The following is a 20,495-nucleotide window of genomic DNA, read 5'->3' on the forward strand; positions in this document are numbered from 1 at the left end:
AAAATCGGATGCAATAAAGGCAGGATCATTGCTCGCACATCTGAAGTATATTCATCTTGAAACCATTTAGTGTTTTATATGTTCCTGAAACATTCATATATCTTTTATATATATATCTAATATCAGACAATTCAGATGTTAGGGCTGGCCTTTGGAATAAAGTAAAAATTTTATGAGAATCAAGAAACACACAAATGGTATTACTTATGGCACTGACCTGGAATTCCAGCATAGTTTTGCCAATGTTGGCCTCCAACATATAATGATAGGCACCAATGCTTGTACTTGGGTCATCGGCATCATCCACATTACCCTGCAGAACGGAGGCAAAAGTAAAATGAAGTCAAAATACGGATATGGGTATACAAGAAAGTAACACTATTAAATTGCTCTCAAGATGTTTCGCTGTGACCCAAGTTGAGTGAAACTCTTTGAGGGCTATGGTCGTCCATTTTTTTCATACACACACCAGATACTAGACTTATGTGTTTGGGAACCTATCCATTATGATCTAGGATTAATATATTCCATTAAACGCATGCCCATAATGTCCACAAAATTGACTTTTTGAAAAATGAAGAGGTTGGCAGGGCTACTCTTGTGCTTTGCTCTAGTAATGTTATTAGTTAGAATATAATTGGTATCATTGAATAAAGCATTTAGGGATATTACGGAAGAGTAAAATAACATAGTGTTGAGCAAAAGCTAAGAGATCTCATATCAAGGTTATAATTTGTCTATGGAGCCGTGGAAGATACAATATTATTTCATTCCAGGACGACCATTGTAAGTTGAAATCATTGAGACCTTAACTCTATTGAAACTTGTACTTTGAAACGTCTCAAAAAGACTGTCTCTATGAAAAGACCACCCCCTTACCAAGAGAACTACTCTTTGAAGGTAATTTGTAAGCCGTTTCATTTTAAAATTCATTGTATAATAATGTCAAACAATTATGAAAATAAAAAGTAAAATAAATAATCAGGTAACTAATATAGACATAGAAAAATTACTTCCTAAAGGATATACAGTATACCTGAAAAATACAGTGATTTCACATGGCATATAATAAGGTGCAGCTCATCCTGGCACCAGACGTGTAATACTGCCCTATACAGTATACAGTATACTTTTGCACCGGTCAAATTTTGGTTTAATGCATATTGCACATTTTCTGTTAGTACAATAAACCTCATTTCAATCCTGAAATATTACTGTGTCCATCAGTTATTAGATATATCAAACTGAAATGGCTGTTGCAAACACCAAAATATTTAGAACAAAAAATGATTGATTAATAGGGGTGCCCAAACTTTTTCATAGGACTGTATACATGTTTATTGGCCCAATACTACCGTATGCCTTACTATATGAAACCATATCAAACTTTACTTAGTATTCACGGTCTTAGCTTGTGTTATAAGTTTATCTATCTAAAAAAAAATGGACTATGTTCTAAAGGATGGAAAGCTATGGATCTGCTTCATAATACAGTGATGAATATATGGAGGCTGCATATGGTGGCACATGGTGTACCTGGGTTCATAGTATGGTAGTGTCAGGTCATACAGGCGCTGTACGTGCCGTGATCTGAACACCCTTAACAGATAAACAGTAGCTTGTATCTTCTTGAAGGGTCTACAAGGCAACCACAGAAGTCTAAAATTTCCTCCCAGACCTGCGGATTATTATCACAAAGTTTCTTTAGCAATTTATGCAGTTCTCTAATGTATTCCTTAAGGTGGCCTCAAAATCGGATCTTTCAGACTGTGCAAATTTAGTTCTCTCTTTGGAAATATTATTTCTTCCAGTTTACATCAAGTGTAAGCCAAGTGAGCAACTCGCCAGCATTAAAAAGGAGGAAACAAACCAAATCTGAAACAACAAATATTCCAGCTCCACAAAGCCTAGTGAAAGATCCTTCATGTACAATCGCTTTCTGTTCCAATGTGATTATGCTTTTCTGCCATTAAATCCCATCTAGGATTCCCTTGATCTGTCAGAAAGTATGCCAATGTCTAAAACATCAAATGGCATTTCACAGGAGAATATAGGGACATAAAATATGGAGCACGCCTTCTGTATTAAAATGTTATTCTTCATGGAAAGGGCAATAAAATGCAAACTAGCATCGATTTTTCTATCCACAAACATCCCGCCACACTCACATACGTGGACTCCTGCTGTGATGGGTGGGCGGCATGGAATGACTGCTGTTAATACTTGTTCCTCTGTGTAATATTGTACTATTATATCATCACATACATTATTGGTAATTGTTACTTATAAAATCCATGACATAGTGAGCACCAAACTTTAGGGTGAATTCACACTGAGTAAACGCTAGCTTATTCTGAACGTAAAACACGTTCAGAATAAGCGGCGTCTAAAGCAGCTCCATTCATCTCTATGGGAGCCGGCATACGAGCGCTCCCCATAGAAATGAATGGGCTGCTTCTTTCACTCCAAGCAGTCCCATTCACTTCAATGGGACTGCTCTGAGTGAAAGAAGCAGCCCATTCATTTCTATGGGGAGCGCTCGTATGCCGGCTCCCATAGAGATGAATGGAGCTGCTTTAGACGCCGCTTATTCTGAACGTGTTTTACGTTCAGAATAAGCTAGCGTTTACTCAGTGTGAATGCACCCTCAAGGTTCTGCCGACCCCCCCAACTAACTAGGTAAATACACAGCCAAATCAGTCTTTACTGAAAAGGAGAACGATCACAACTGTATTGTATAGTTCTTTTGTATATAACATGATGTAATACAAAATACCAAATGCAATAATACCATGAAATATTTCTGTAGCAGAGGCCCTGACAACAAACTCCTTGACCACTGTAATACGTGCCCATACTGAAGAGCAACTGGTTCTCTCCAACCACTAGCCACCAACTTTCACCCAGGTACAATGGCATAGCCAGGGGTAACCCAAACACCAAGTTTCCATAACTTACTTCCCAGGGTCCACCCCAAAATAACTTTTAATGCAACTTCACCAAAATTTATTCAACTCCTGATGTGATTAATTGAACAACAAGAATTTGCCCCAAGTCAAAAAATACACCCTATATTACCCTCTCTCTAACCAACAAAGATCAGCAAGCTTTACAATACGAAAAGGTAACAAAAAAAGTGCAAAAAAGCAAAATATCTACCAACGTATGTAAACTTTTTAGTACAACTGTACTTGTACTCACAGCCATTTTACACCCATTTTCATAGATCTCTTATACATTACAGCATATGCAGGGATCCATGTTAACTGACAAAAATAGAGCATAACCTATATTTTGACGCTTTATATATTGTGTAATGTGGATGTGCTTGGTATTGGCCAGGAGAATATTGAATGAGACATCACTGGTGCCAATGCTGCTGGTGGTCATCAATGTCTAACGCCGTAAAAAAAACCTTTAAAGAATGGATCATAATAGATAGTATTGATGGTAAATTGTAGTTAAGATAATCTTTGTTTGATGGTCCTCGGCTGTGTCATGTGATGAAGAATAAGACTCTACAACTGACACAACATCTTATGAGTGGACGGGAAGTCAGTTTCTATATTCACTCAATATGAATCTTCTAAGAATTAATATAGAAAATAACTATTGTCTACACGTAAGATACGGCGTCAGCTGTAGAGTTCAATTTCTGGTCACATGACACAGCTGAGGACCAGAAGATAGAGGATAACTCACAAATATGGCCACCCGGAAAAGACCACTAAAATTTACATCATGTACCTTTATAATGGGCCAGAGAACTTTTAATGGGAGTGCTTTTTAATCAAATCTCTTATTGGATATCTAATGATTTGAATAAATAAAATAAAAATGCAAGCATCAGCCATTTATGCCACATGGGGCCCCGGCCTAAGGCCTTATACACATGGTCAATGTTTGGTCAGTAATTTGCATCACCAGGTACAGGTTGAAAACACAGAAGAGGTGCAAATTTTTCCACTATACTTTATCTTTGTATAGTCTCCATTCCTGGTTTTGGCCCGAAAATAATCACTAATACAAATCACTGACCAAACACTGACCGTGTGAATACAGCCTAATACATTTCAGATGCAGCAGGAAAAAATCTGGAAACTACAGCAAAATCTGCAGAAATTCCCCCAGAAATAATTTATTACGGATGTGTGGTATGGAATCAACGTAAAAAAATCTCAGATAAATCTTCTGTCTAGTATATGTGTTACTGTTGTTCCGATCCTCTGTCAGCAGTGTGAATGTAGCCTAATATACTATGTCATCAATTTATATCTCAAAGAAATGAGTCAGATCTGCTGACAGGTTTTATTTAGCTAAAGAAAGCAATTCCAAGAAAGTATTATAATGGCTATTTATGCAGTTTCTTAATATATTGCAGCTGCTATAGGGGAGCGATACTTAAAAAACAAACGCTTCTAAATGTAGTTATCAGAGTAGAAATCTGCTGATCTGTGGAGGTCGGACCCCACTCATTACATATTAAGGGTCCATTCACACAGAGGAAAATGGTGAGGAATTTGGTGTGGAATTTCAGTGCTGAAAAAAAAAGCCTCCCATTGCTAGCAGAAAAAAAGAACCCATTGAAGTCAATAAGAGGCTTTTTTTTCCAGCGCTGAAATTCCACACCAAATTCCTCAAAATTTTCCTCTGTGTGAATGGACCCTAATAGTCTATTTTAGGGACAGGCCAGCGATATACCTTTCCAGGACACCCCATCTTATGATCATCTTTACACAGCACAAGACACCATTGATATATCTACCCTACAATGTACATTTCTTAAAGGGAACCTGTCAGATGGTTATTCCACCCTAAGGGTAAGTTCAGATGGAGTTTTCTGGTTCAGAACCTGAGGTGGAGGCCGCTTCATGCTCCAGACCAAAAGCCAGGTAGCCGCGACTGAAAGCTGGTGCACTGCACTGGCATCCGACCGCGGACTCTGCTCCGGTCATTGGGCCTAGTCCGGAGGAGGGAGTGTCTTCAGGCCAAATCATGAGGTGAAATGGCCTGAAGAATGAGCATGTCACTTCTTTTTCCAGGAGCTGGAACAAGTTGGCTCCCGGGAAATCCAGAGCGGCTCCCATTGATTTCAATGAGTGCCATCTTTTTGGTCAGGATTTTCAGGCGGATACAGCCTCAAAATCCTGACCAAAAAACTCAGCCTGAACTTACCCTTAGGCTAAGGCCCCACTTTGTGGATAGGCTGTTTTTTTTGTTGCAGATTTTACTGTGATTGTTTTTAGCCAAATCCAGAGTGGCTACAATAGCAATGAGAAATTTAGAGGAAGTTCTTATACGTATAATCTTCTGCTCAATCCATTCTTGGCTTTGGCTCAAAAACACAGCAAAATCTATAACATAAAAATCAGCTTTTTTCACAGTGCGGTGCCTCATCCTAAAATGGTCCCAGTGTGTGCAACATCATCACCTTATACAGTCTAATATACATGTCCCTCACCATCGGACATTAGCCTGATACCTTTCCTAACTGCCGGCCTCACAGGGTGACTCGATGACTACGTGACTAGATGAAGCTGCTCCCTTCTTCCTGTAACTAGTTATGGTAAATGTACATAAGGTACATAAAGTCATGGTTCCAACTTGACTTTTCAGCAACAGAAAGCTTAGAGAGTGGAACCATGGGGAAGGCCAATACTTAGTGTTATACAAGCTGGGAAAGAGCAACAGTGACACCTTCATTGCACCAAACATCTCATTAGTATATCAGGAAAAAAAGATAATTGATCAGCAAAAGAGACACCGACCAGTTGTCCGATTTTGCTTATAGTTTAATAGGGGCTGTTCTGGTGACAAACCTCCTTAAAAACACCAAGCGTGCATTAATTGCAAGGAGGATCTGTCACCAAGTACCAAATACTAAATGACACCCATCATTTTACGGTCGATGTGCCCCGGTCAATTTTTTTTATTTTTTATTATTATATTAGCTCCCCCTCATTCAAAAGGCCCTTGGAAGGTTGTGTGTAAACTAGCTCTGATTCTCCAAGTGGGTGGTGACTTCTTATTTTCTATAAGAAAAGGTTCCCTCCCACTTGAATAATCACAACTAGTTTACATGCAACCTTCCAGGGTCCATATTTTTTCAATGGATAGATGAATTTAAAAAAAAAAAAAAAAAAAAAAAAAGAAAAAAAAAAAGTGCCAAACTGTTGAAGGGCAATTCTATGCTGGATGGCATTGTGCCACCATAAGAACTATAAATAGAGCTCTCAGACGAGACCTATATATCTTGCCCCTGTGTAAATAATAACCAGTCTGTATTATTACTGTGTCTCCCATGTCATATCATGCTATATATTAGCAGAAAATATTTGCGCCCATTTATAGATGATTTAGTGTTGTTTGCAGCACTTACATACTTCCAAATCATCACATTACCTATTAAATCATATCGATAAACTGTGCTGAGATTCACATCAATGAAATAAACTAGGCGAGAACGTCACGGCTGCTTTTTACCTGCTGATTTATTCTTGCTTGATATTGGATGGCAATTTTAAGTAATTAATCACTTTTATGAAGATTTCTGTGCCTAAAAGGAATACCCTTTGTAGACTTCTGGGCGCGACTTTCCTCTGGGATATCTAAAAGCCAGCATAAATATTTCAACGGCCCTGTGTTAATGTTGCTGGATTCAGATGCCATAAATTTCCCAATGCATTTAGAGTTAAAAAAATACTGGCAAAAGCGTGCGTGACCTTACAATATTTGTAACTCTTGGGTGTATATTCCATGGCCATGATTGTTAGTAAGAAATCTTTTCAGCAAGGCCCTTCTGTCAGAGGCTGCCCTGTCACTGGCCAGTGTAACCTACAACTTAATGGTATGGCGGTATATAAATCACATCATTATGTAGAGCACGGCACAATGTATTCTGCACGGGATATTGCTTCTGTAGCATGAAGAACCTTCATAAAGAAAATAGGTAGCCATCTGATTCACAATGTAAAAAAATTTACATTAAATAATAATTCATAGGTAAAGTACAGTGTGCCCTCCTTTTTAAAGGGGATATCCGGAATTAGCGAGTTCATTGGTCCATTGGTCAAAGCTTGGACTGGCCCCTGGGGTAATGATGAATTGCCCGATGGGTCCCATGACTTTAGGCAGGGTTGGCATAGTGGAGGAGTGGGCAGACTGGGCACATCAACAATAAAAAGGGGCCTATGCTATATTATCAGCGTGCCCCATGTGACTGCCGAAGCCAAATCACAGTCCTCAGCGGTGACATTCAAAATGTATGATGTCAACTGCAGACGTAAAGAAGAAGCTGGCGGAAACATAGAAGCAACGTGAGGATGCCCAGGAGAGGTAAGGCAAAAATAAAAAATAAAAATAACTTTTTTTTATTTTCCCTCACCTCTCCTTGGCCTCTGATTATTATACTCTGGGGTCTGGAGTGAAAGTGGAAGTATAAGAACTTCCTATATATTTCCAACTCTTTATGTAGCCATTCTTGGCTTTGGCTCAAAAAAGCAAAGCAAAATTTGCAGCAAAAATACTGCGTTTCTGCAATGGGGGCCTTCGTCTAAAGATGCCTTCAATCTCATATAATAGGTTACCTTTACAAAAAGTCCAATATGAGTTTATGAAATGAGCGGAACGATAGTATGAGGGGGAGGGGAGGGACCTAATATTTCACTTATTCAACACTACATCAAGTAACAATGTCCTTAATGGTTTAATATGGTAAATCAGTCAATGTGTCTCTTATCTATTAATGGCACCTGATTTAGAAAGCAAGGAAGTAGTTAACTATCTCAGGTATATACTGGATTTCTTGCCTGCCATTAAGCCTTTCAGTTGTTAGTGAGTTTTGTGGTTGACGTTTGTTTACCTGCCACCCAGAAGCTAAATGCAAGTCTCCCAAATGAACCTTTTCTGAGAACAGTGTTGTACTGTTCCTCTGTAATTCCTCCCAACAATAAATGAATAATGAACTGCCAACTGCAAAGGGCGGCAATAATATTGGATAAACTTTTGCACCTTCACAGAGGCCCCAAAGGTCAGGGGGCCTATGACCTTAATGGAGCTTTCTACAGATTGTGTGTAAAAAGGTCTAAACTATTGGACTTTATAGTTAACAATTACTGGTGGGTTATTAAAAAACAGGGTGCTCTATGAATTACTGGAATACAACGGGCCCGAGTTGCACAGTTGGCTCTGCCCAGGCCCGATGCCTGGCAGAGTGAATTCAGAGCCGGAAGATGCTGTGGGGACGCTGCAAGGAGAAGACTTCTAGGAGGATCCAGCCCGACCCTCACTCATGGACTTGGTAAGTATAATTTGATCGAACGTTGCCTACCCCTGAAACGAGCATTTTCCACCCATAGACTATAATATGGTTCGATATTCAATTCGAGTAGTCGAATATTGAGGGGCTACTCGAAACGAATATCGAACCTCGAACATTTTACTGTTCGCTCATCTCTAATAGTGAATATACAACATGACAGAACATCAGTATTTAATCTACCAGAAAAAGTGCTGTATGCCTCCACGTAAATCAGAAGCATGCGAAAGAGCATTTTATATGGGTTTTCTATATAATATCAAGTAATATAGCAGAATTCAGTGATGTGTAAATTAACATTACCCTTAGACATAAGTGCATGTAAGGCAATGCTATACAGACAGCTTGGCAAATCTGCAGCATCTGAAGCTGCTGGAGAGAATCTTGTTATGAATTACATTGAGGTGAAGTAAGCCTGTCCTTAAGAGGTCCCACAAATTCTTAGGGTCAGTAAAATACCCACCTATTACTGACAGCTTTTATATTTCCCTTCTTTGTAGTGGAAATTTTCATTTTTATTGTACTTTCTTCTCTCTTTCCTTTATCCTCAGCTAGTAAATATTTTATTTGACACATTTATGTGCGCAGCGAATATCTTGTTGGGACATTTTGTCAAAATCTAAGATATAGTTACACTTGGTGAACTATTTTGGGTAGGGTACAAAATGGAAACAAGGCGGATTGTTTTATCTAGGAGAAGCACAAAGTTCTGTTCTAGCAGGTCTGTCAATATGTATTTCCTGAGCCAGGAAACTGATTATTCCTCTGGTTTAGTAAATGTTTCTGGAATATCGAGACAATTAGCACAACTTGAGTTCTCACACTAAACCTTTCACTCCGCTGGCCCTCACCGACAAAGAGTCAAAGGGTTGCCAAAACGTGAAAACTGCTTTAAACAAAGTGGTATATTTGCTTTGGAGAATTCATCCATAAGCTTTGCTGAAAGCTCAAAAATTGTTATTCAGAGGAAAATGAGTTCAATCATTGCAATAAGTAATTTTTCAGACTCCCGAGAGCTGAGATGGCATTGTAATACATGGAGGAAAAATAGTGTGCCAAAATGAGGTTGGACAAGAAGCAGAAAGATGCCTATAAATCACTAGATGTTGCGCCGTGAAGGATGTAGTCCAAGTTCTCTCAGGCTATCTGAGGTGATACCTAGTATCTTAAATACCAATGAGTCCAATAGCTGCAAAATATATCTTTGATGTCTTATGCTATTATCGTTTTAGGGTGTCCAATTGCCCATATGTAAGGTGGTTGAAGCTGCAAAGCTTGGCAAGGATAGCCTTAAAGGGGCTCTATCATTGAGAAAAGTCATTTTTAGATAAACACATCCATATTTCACACCTACCTTTAGTATGTAAATTGCCTCAGTAGATTTTAAATAAATCCGTTTTTTTTCATATGCTAGTGAGCTTCGACCGTGCACCGGAAGTGTCTGTGTGCACTGTCTGCTCTATGTGTATGCATAGCAGAGATGAGTCATCAGTACAGCAGCCTCTGCTGGGCCCCGGGCGGTTGCCCGGCTCGCCCGGCCCTGGATCCGCCCCTGCCATAGTGTGTACCTGGAGCAGCAGGAAAGCTGCTGTATGCTGTTGTAACACTGCAACTCCCATGTTGTTGGAAGATTTCTGTTAAATTCTATGAAATTAACAAGGAACTGTTGTTAAATACTACTGCATCTGAAGACCATCTCAGTAAAGTACTGGTGACAATGTGATCTGCGACTTGTGTATGATTTCCTAGTAGCAACAAGTCAGGCTCTCTGTTCATCTCGATAAAGTTGGCAGCTTTGGTCCATGATGCAAAATCTGTAATGGAGCCCCTATCTACCTTGTGCCATTTAGAATAGAGCTATATATTATGTGGCAAATGGACCTTTGGGGCCCCCTGAAGGTCCGGTATCTAGAAGTGAATGCAGCCTCTGCACCCCCTATAGCTACATTCTTGGTCAACTAACCAATTTGTGTGGTACTGGCCAACTATCTAATGTGTATGGGATTATCTGGTCTCAGGGGAAATTAGGATTGGACATGTTGGAACTCAACATATGTTAAAATGTTTAAACCTGCACCAGACAACAAGTAAATACATCTCTCAAAATAATAATCGGTATGTTCTGATACCACAATACAGGAACATCTATCTAATCAAAAGAAAACAAAAAAATTCATATAATCATAAAAAAATATATACTGTATATACTCGAGTATAAGCGGACCTGAATATAAGCCGAGGCCCCTAATTTTACCACAAAAAAAACTGGGAAAACTTATTGACTCAAGTATAAGCGGAGGGGGGGAAATGCAGCAGCTACTGGAAAATCTAAAAAATTAAAATGGTTGGAGTTTTTGGGTGCAGTAGTTGCTGGGTGCTGGGGAAGAGGAGGGGGTGCTTTGGTTGTCTGTCTGCCCCTTCCCTGAGCTTGAGGACTGTTTTTTTCCCCCACTTGGAATTCAGCCTGGCTGAATATAGGGTATCTGCAGTGCTCCTATTAATCCCCACTGCAGATACCCTATATTCAGTAGACCGGGCACTTTCAGACACAGGGATACCTAATGTGTATGTGTTTCACAGTCATTTTATACTTTTACATGTATTCTAGGAAAGGAGGGATTTAGAACTTTCATTTATTTTTTTATATTTTTTTAAAGCTTCTTTTTTTTCCACTATTTTATAGGAGATTCAATACATTACTATTGCGGCTGGTCATAGACTCCCCCCCCCCCCTAAAAAAATTTTTTTTTTTTTTTTGCTGACTCGAGTATAAGCCGAGGGGGGCTTTTTCAGCACAAAAACTGTGCTGAAAAATTTGGCTTATACTCAAGTATATACGGTGTATAATATTTATTAAAATAATCTAAGAAATAAGAAAAATCACTAAAAACAACACTACACATGGACACATTAAAAAAGACACAAAAGTGGGGGAGACATCAAATCTGAAATATTCCAATGTAATGGTGAATGACTCAAGGGAGTCATATGTAGGTGACACCACAGCCCAGCATAACATGTGGCCAATACACAGGACTATAGTTATAAATACTCATTATGTCATGATAGTATACTGACCTTAGACAGTCTATGGTAGCCCCAACTGGTAACCTCCACTGCACATGTTTCGGAATTACAGATTATTTCAACAAATATCAGATACATTTTTTATGCTATATCAGTTATGTTATCATCTTTTGAGATGGGTGTTGTTATTGTGTTAAAATGTGTATGGGCATCTCTAATCATTGGCTTATCACCACTTTGTGTAGGAGATGTAATAACCTTTACATAACTGGAATGTATGTGCTATAGTATAGACAAAAGTGACCTCCAAAAAAAACATAGACAATGTAAGCCATCTCCTGGTGGTGCAGGTCACCACATCTCCTGTAACTGTCCATTCCTTACTTCTCATATTTGTCTGTGTGTTGTCTCTGGTGTCTGTGTAGAAATGTATGTGTTCGTCTTTTTGGAGAATATTTATTCTGGTTCAAATCACCAATTTTCTTTACTTTTCTGTCTCCAGCATGGAATTATTCTTCACTTATTGGCAGAAGCCAACATGAGGATGTTTGGCGAGGAATAATAGGCTGCTTTGATCAAACTGAAGCCTAATCTTTGGTGCCAGCGGTGTACAATACACTAAGAATTATGCAGTAAAAAATAACAGCTCAGCCCAGGCCAGTAAATAATAACAAAAGGAAAAACTATAAAACAGATTACAAAAGAAAATAGTTTTCCAGAATCAACTGTTAACGCTAAATAAGCAAGGCTGCCCAGTAAACAGAAAAGCATGCTCAAGTCCAAGCCTGCCAGGAGAAGAAACATTGGAACGGACATGGGATGAAAGCCTCTCTAGCTTACTGATATACACTATTATAAGCTCGGACCACACCTCTCTTCTAATGGGTTCCATCTATGGTGGTCAAAATTATGGGAGATTCAGATGTGGCCATGTCTCAGTTTTAGAGCTTGCACAAGAAGTGTTCTTTGCCCACTATAGCACAAGTACATATATCAGTGTTTAGAAACTTTCCTAAGTCAAGTTACCCCTACTATACTATATTACATTGCAGTTAAAGGGGTGGTCCAGGCAAAAATGGACAACCCATTTAATTTTAAAATTATCCAGGGGCATTAAAAAAAAAAATGTAAAAGATTACAGTAATATTCAACCGTCCACAGTGCTCCGATGCTTCCCAGCACGGTCCAGTCTTCTGGAGGTCAATCAGCAGCTTCAGCAGAACTCAGGAAGAGATCCGTGAGAAGCCATGGAGCAGGACTAGATCATGCTAGGTGGACATCAGAGAACTGGGGACAGGCGAGTTTTTTTTTTCACCTCTCCCTAGCATATTAAATATATATATATATATTATATATATATTATATCTAGACAACCTCTTTAACCAAGGCTATGATCAGATATTGCCTTACATATAAAAGCATAGTACAACAACCCCTTAAAGATATGGTATACCCCTCAGTATAAAGGATATCATATTTATAGAAAGTGTAGGTACACATGAGCCCAGAGGGTAAGGATCTTGATGTTATCTATAGGGTAAACTCACAAAAAAATTTTCGGCTGAAAAATCCCTTCCATTCATGTGGGATTTTTGTAGTTCCATTCAACTACTCTTGGCTGTAGTCCTATGACTGGGAACAGGACACTACTTTTCCCTAGTCTGGTGATCAATAGGGGTCCGAACATCTGAACCATTGCAAGACTAACAGTTATTGGCAGAAGCCAACATGAGGCAAGGCATTGGCAAGGAATACTAAGATGCTTTGATTAAACCAAAGCCTAATGTATTGTGCCAGCAGCATACAATACACTAAAAATTATGCATTAAAAAATAACAGCTCAGCCCAGGTCTATAAATATAACAAAAGGTATCCTTTTAAAAAATGACAGTTTATAACTGGAATATCCCTATAGTATCAACATTTTTGTTAGTGTTTGTGTTAGGCGTGGATTGTAGTCTCCCCTAAAATAGAAATCTACATCTTAATCTACTATGATAGAGCATGAAATAAGTATTAAACACGTCATCAATTTTCTAAGTAAATATATTTGTAAAGGTTCTATTGACATGAAATTCTCACCAGATGTCGGTGACAACCCATCCAATCCACACAGGCAAAAAATCAAACCATAGAGGTCTATAAATTAAGTTCTGTGTAATAATTAGAGATGAGCGAACACTATTCGAAACAGCCGTTTCGAATAGCACGCTCCTATAGAAATGAATGGACGTAGCCGGCACGCGGGGGGTTAAGCGACCGGCCGCCAGCAAAGTCTGCGTGCCGAACGCTTTCATTCATTTCTATTTCGTGCTATTTGGAATGGCTGTTCCGAATAGTGTTCGCTCATCTCTTGTAATAATGAGAAATGAAAGGATTTAACAAAAGTATTGAACACATGAAGAGAGAGGTACAAAAAGTCATTGAAAGTCCTGACACCAGCTGAAATCTATCAGTAATTAGAAAAATAGTGAAAATAGTTAATAATAGTGAAAAAAATTATTTCAGGACCACCTGTGGAGAGCTACAGAAGGACCTGGAATCAACAGAAGCAATTGTTTCAAAGAACAACCTCCATGGCCTATATGCACGATGACCACACAAGCCTCCATCGCTGAACATCAAGTATGTTCAAGAATGTTTAAAGTTTACTCAACAACATTTAGACAAGCCTGTGACATAGTGGGAGAATATTGTCTGGTCAGATGAGACCAAAATTTAATTGTTTGGATACCATAATAGACACCGTGTTTGGAGGTCAAAAGGCATTGCATATCACCCCAAAAAACACCATACCAACAGTGAAGGTTGGAGGTGGGAACTTCATGGTGTGGGGCTGTTTTTAAGCATACGGCGCTGGCAAACTTCATGGTGTTGAAGGAAGGAGGAAGGGACAAATGTACTGAGACATTCTTTATAAAACTCTACTGCCACCTACCAAGATGATGAAGATGAAACAAGGGTCCAGAATGGCCAAGCCGATCACCTTACCTGAATCCAACAGAAAATCTATGGAAGGAACTAAAGCTTAGAATTCATAAAAGGAGCTTAGCAAACCATCAGAATGCGAAGAGATTGTATGGAAGAATGGGCCAAAAATTAACACCTGAGCAATTCATGGCATTAGTTTCTTCATACAGGAGGCGTCATGAAGCTGTCATCACCAGCAAAGGCTTTTGTAGGATGTAATAAATACATTTCAGTAAGCGTGTTCAATACTTTCTCCCTGTGTCATTTCTCATTATTACACATAACTAGAGATGAGCAAGTAGTGAAATATTCAATATTAGCTTCGAGTAGCCCCTCAATATTCGAATATTCGACCGAATATAGAATCCCATTATAGTCTATGGGGAAAAAATGCTTGTTTCAGGGGAAACCACTATTCGACTAAGGAGAGTCACCAAGTCCACTATGACACCCCAAGAAATGATGCCAACACCTCTGGAATGCAACTGGGACAGCAGGGTATTCGCTCATCTCTACACATAACTTAATTGATGGACATCCATGGTTTGATTTCTTTGCCTGTGTAGATTGAATGGGTTGCTATCGACATCTAGTGAGAATTTCATATCAATAACACCTTTAGAATGATATTTTCTTAGAAAATTGGTGTCGTGCTCAATACTTATTTCACCCATTGTATATAAAAATAGTGGCCATTGTTGAATACATCTGTTCCACTCTGTATAAGAACAAAGATACCTAGTTCTGCAAGGCTTCTTAAGTAGCAAGCAAAACCTGTGTTGTGTTAAGCTAATCCTAACCTTCCTCCTTGAAGAACAAAGACGCTTTTTAATACCAAAATTCAACAAAATCAACAAAAACTAAGCTCAACAAAAATTATCATCCTGTCCATCACGATGCCTGAATTAGATTATAAACCATACGATTCCAAGGACCTTTTTTTTTTTCTTTTTTAAATTGTATGGCTGCCTTAGAAATGTTAAGTATCAGGAAAATCTCTTTTTATGGCCAAGTGCCACCACCGTACATAACATAAATCAAGTCTGAGTAATGTCGTGCCATTGAAAATAAAGGCAGAAGTCAGGAATAGCCTGTTAGGAGAAACTTTACCTGAAATGTAAGCATGGCTTCAGTAAATATAAAAATTCAGCTAGGAAGGACTGATTCCTATCTTATGTTAATGTATGCATGATTTGCATTTGACTCCTGCCGTCTACGACAGTCATTAAAGCATTCAATAGCCCACCTGAACCTATTCCAAACCTTTCAACCATCTTATAAGAAATGGTACATTTCCTATTGAATTAAATGTAAATTACCATATATACTCGAGTATAAGCCGAGCCGAATATAAGCTGCGGCCCCTAATTTTACCACATAAAACTGGGAAAACTTATTGACTCGAGTATAAGCCGAGGGGGGGGGGAGGGGGGTATGCAGCAGCTACTGGAAAATTTCAAAAATTAAAATGGTTGGAGTTTTTGGGTGCAGTAGATGCTGGGTGCTGGGGAAGGGGAGGGGGCCCCCACTTGGAATTCAGCCTGGCTGAATATAGGATATCTGCAGTGCTCCTATTAACCCCTTCCTGACGGAACAGGAGCACTGTGGATACCCTATATTCAGTAGACCGGGCGCTGTCAGATACAGGATACCTAATGTGTTTGTGTTTCACAGTCATTTTATACCAAAATCAATTTGGTTATAACCTCGCATCATGCAGTAAAGACTTCTGGGAAGTCGGGCATGTTGTTCAGGCTGCTTGCTATAGAGGACAGCATAACAGAGGCACTGTCTCCCTGTTTACATCTTGGGAGACATATTTGCATATTCTTCCCAAGTTCCCTTGCAGTGGAGCAACTATGGCTGTATAAGTCTCCAAACACCTGAGAAGGTGGTCTCTCCCTAAGGATAGACGTTATCCCCACATGCAGATTTTAGTTCTAGTTTAGATTCTATTTCTCATCCACATAATGTGATTTTTTTTCCAAACAGCAATTGAGCTATGGTGCAGATTTTACAATCCACAGCATGACAACCTATTCCTCCCTTCTGCATGTACATGAATGATAATCCATGTCAGTTGGTGCATGTGGTGCATCAGTTGATATTGGATATCAAGGGGTCCATAACTGTTCTGGCACGGGAGCCCTTGGCTGTCTGTATCTGCACTTGACTATGAACACATATTAAGGCTACATGCACATGACTGTATTTTGTCAGTGTACGGTCTGTGTTTTCAATGGAAAGCACACCGATTCCGTCTTTTGTATGGTGCCATACACATGACCATGTACTAACACAAGTCCGTGCAAGGGGCCAAACTCTTATTCTTGTCTATTTTGCGGCCTTGACTTGATATGTATGAGTCAGTGGAGGGCACAGAAAATACTCGGACACCATCCATATGCCATCCATGCTGTATATGCACACGATCCTGGGCATGTAGTTTTAAAAATGAAATGATGATAAAAGGTAACAATAGTTTTTCTATATAAGAAAATAAACTTTCTGCACCCCTAGACTAATAGAGTTGATATCTATGTCAATAAAACACGTGAATGGCCATAAACATTCTTCTTTCTCCCTACAGTATTTCTACGGCAGTTGTTGGAGGCGATGTTTGCGATTCATCCGCAGATAAATTTCACATGACAACAGTTTACTCATATTAAATGTAAAAAGAGATGATCTCTGCTCTATATCCTGCACCTGCATTGTGCGTGACATCTTATATCATTATCTAGATGTATAGAAAATACAAAACATATTAAGCCAGGTCCTCTGAGAGAAGACTGGGAAGATTTACAGTTTTAGGAGAAGAACGGGAATACTTTAGTGGTAGGATTCTGTCTTCAGTTTGTATAAGTTCATCAGTGTTTATGAGACATTGAGTACTGTTGCTATTTGATGATTAACATCTGAGAAAGTCTGGACGACCTGTTCTAGGGATTACAAGAAAAATGTCTCTACTTTGAGAAACCTTCTATAGCTAAGCACAGCGACTGACGTAGGTTACACAAAGCTGTTGGTTTAGGCGAGGAGAAGACTTGGAAAGAGCTTTTCACAGTTCTCTGATGACCAAATTAGAAGTTTTTAGGAACCACAGACATGCAGATGGACCACAGCAAATTATTTTCATATATACCAAATTTTATATTAAAATATTCAGCGTTGTTAAAGCGTAGATGGAAGAGTTTGTTCCACATCCAATTTATGATCTCATATTTTTCACCATTGGGGTAATTATTTGTTAAGAAAGAATCTTTCATTTGAAATTACCCTCCAGACTTTCCATTACTTATGTTGGCCATATACTGTCACTCAACATCCCAAGACACGTGTACACGCCACTCAGCTGATATCTATTTATTCTGCTGATTTATATAGTGCCATCATATTCCACAGCGCTTTACAGATATTGTCAGATTAGGATTACATGTGGACTAAATTGGGAGAGGTGAGTAAGCCATTGCCAGACTTCCCTCATGAGTACAGAAAGATGGGACATGTTGAAAATCAACTAGTCAATCCTTATCTCTCCCATCATCTGCCATTAGATGAGAGTTGACATGCAGTAACTCGAGGTTGAAGAGAGAATCGGAGGTAGCCATGGGCACGATTAGGGATCAGTAAGCAAGGCCCTGCCACTGAGGGTATTTATTGGATGAACATAATGGTTTTGTTTGGACTGAATGGGTCCAAAATGGACCTGCTATTATTATACTCTGAGGTCTGAAGAAACTCCCAGTGGAGGTGAATCAAAATAACAGTGTTATTCACCTCTCCTGGGCTCCAATGTGGGCCTTCGTGCCTCCTAAATGACAGCTGAGGCGGGTCATACCAGCATGATGATGCATAATGACACCGGTGTAACCCGCATGACCATTGGGGTCCTATGTATATTGTGTTTCTTTACTGTATTATATAATGTGTGTGATTTAATTTCATCTATCTATCTATCTATCAATCTATCTATATATCTATCATCTATCTATCTATCTATCTATCTATCTATCTATCTATCTCCTATCTATCTACCTACCTATCAATCTATATATCTATCTGTCTATCATCTATCTATCTATCTATCTATCTATCTATCTATCTATCTAATGAATTTTACTGTAAACCCTTTAGAATAACCTGAATTACAGATGTAGCAGAGTTGAGTTTATTTTGGCACATCTTATTGTGGTATAACTAAGATTTTATAATAACTTCAGATAAACCTCCAGCTTAATATTTACCTAGGGAGTTACTGATATACAGCCAAAAGAGGTCCATGACAAATTCAGCTGTGCTACACATGTATGTGACGTTTGCCAAGCTTTTGATGGATATATAGGTATGGAGCTGGTTTTAGACTTACACTTGTGGAGGCAACAGCTTCTTGAACACTTTTCACGATGAACTCGTGTGTGATTCTCCGAGGGGGTAATTCATTGTACAGGGAGTTGATTAAAGCGACCTTGGCTGCGTCTCGACGGGCTTCAGCTCTACTTGTGCAACACTGTGAGAATAAGAAAGACAAAGCAGGTTAGTATTACAGAATATACTATAGACAGACATATGAGCTACATAGTGATATATACAGCACATACATACATGGTTAACCTGCTATTACACCAGGGCCTTTATGATGTGCCTGTAGGGGCATAACTTGAGGGGGTGAAGTCGCACTAGGGCCCAGGAGTATTAGGGGGCCCATAAGCACTGGCATCAGTATTGAGATTGCAGCTTCCATCTGGCCCAGAAGCCAAGGAGACCCACAGATTACCCTAACCACACTAAGGAGGATTAAAATCATTAGCTCCCGTAACCATCACTATCAAGAATTCAAGGGAGGGATGAAGTAGGAGGCTCCGGACAAAAGATTGCATCCGGGTCCACAAGACTTTAGTTATGCCACTATGTGCCTGGCAGCCGGTTGAAGAGGACAGAAGTGTTTGGATGTATTTGTCTGATCTGTGGGGATCCAAACATTGAGATCCCCACTGATCATAAGAATAAGCCTCCTTTTTGTCCTAGTGTATAAGGAGTATAAGGTTGGGCATGCATCCGTATGGGACTGCTGGAGATAGCCAAGCGTGAGATGGAGGGACAATGTACAAGCATGACCTGTCACTTAATTTATGTAGAAAACAAGAGACATCACCCACATTCTTATGATAGGTGAGGATTCTAGCAGCCAGACCCCCATCAATCATACAGTTATTTATAAGATAGGGGAAAATTTAAAATTACGAGAATACTCCTTTCGATCATTTGTTCAGGCAAAACAGTATCTATGTATATATCCAAGTGGCTGCATATCCAATACATTGTTTCATTGCTATTATATGACTTAATAGAAAGAGGTGGAATCAGAGCTGGCATTGCCAAAAAGACTTTGTATCAACGATATCCATAGAGATCTGGCCTTAAGCAAAGAGCACAATAAAAATCAGACGACCTGATTCATAACTTGAAAGGTACGCTTGGTATGTTTTATGTACGGAGAACATGTGTGCCTCGTATTTTATATTACACCAGCCCCGTTTCCACCTTGGCTTCCTTTTGACTTGCTTTGAACTTATCACGCTCATCCTGTTTCCTCTCTTTCTACCTTTATGCTATGGATCCATTTCACCGACTTCTCTTCGTATCAGTATAAAAGACACATTCCAGATATTGCTCAGGTTATTCTTCTCAGATCTGCATTTTCTCCATCGGCTGACACATGATATTAATCACCATCTACAATAACTTGACCCAAGACCCGCTCTCAGCCTGTCGAGTCTCTAAATCGCGGCAGATTTTTTTCTTATCTCTTGTCCTTTGATCTAGTGGTAAACTATGATTTCTATCCTTTTGCCGAGCAGGACATGTGTCATGTTGATGGATTTATTTGATACATACTGATCTGGTTTATGATGTTGGACATATTACTTTAATGAAAACCATCCTTGAAGTTTCTTTCCCAAACAAATATTATTTAAGGATGAGCCTGTAATATTATACTAGCTGGAAGATTACCAGATACATTACTTTATATTCAGCAGAGAAAAAATAATGTGCCTGGACATATAGATGACCTGCCCTTCCGAGTTTAGTCATAGTATCGCTAATCTAATTAAAAATGACAGATTGAGATAAAATATTATATTTTTATTGAAGGAGTTGTTCAACATTAGAAAAACAT

The 20,495-nt window shown here is 39.1% G+C and overlaps 1 protein-coding gene across 1 annotated transcript in view; it reads right to left on the reverse strand.

The window, feature by feature from the left end:
* Window positions 1-20,495, reverse strand: part of LIX1 (limb and CNS expressed 1) — a 98,895-nt gene that overhangs the window by 33,863 nt on the left and 44,537 nt on the right. Inside the window, exons 3-4 of the mRNA XM_075271967.1 lie at window positions 18,684-18,824; window positions 218-313 (exon numbers count right to left, since the gene is read on the reverse strand). Coding sequence (XP_075128068.1) covers window positions 218-313; window positions 18,684-18,824 — 237 coding nt within the window. The remainder of the gene's footprint in view (window positions 1-217; window positions 314-18,683; window positions 18,825-20,495) is intronic.

The sequence above is a fragment of the Leptodactylus fuscus genome, chromosome 1, assembly GCF_031893055.1.
Source record: "Leptodactylus fuscus isolate aLepFus1 chromosome 1, aLepFus1.hap2, whole genome shotgun sequence".
NCBI lineage: Eukaryota > Metazoa > Chordata > Amphibia > Anura > Leptodactylidae > Leptodactylus > Leptodactylus fuscus.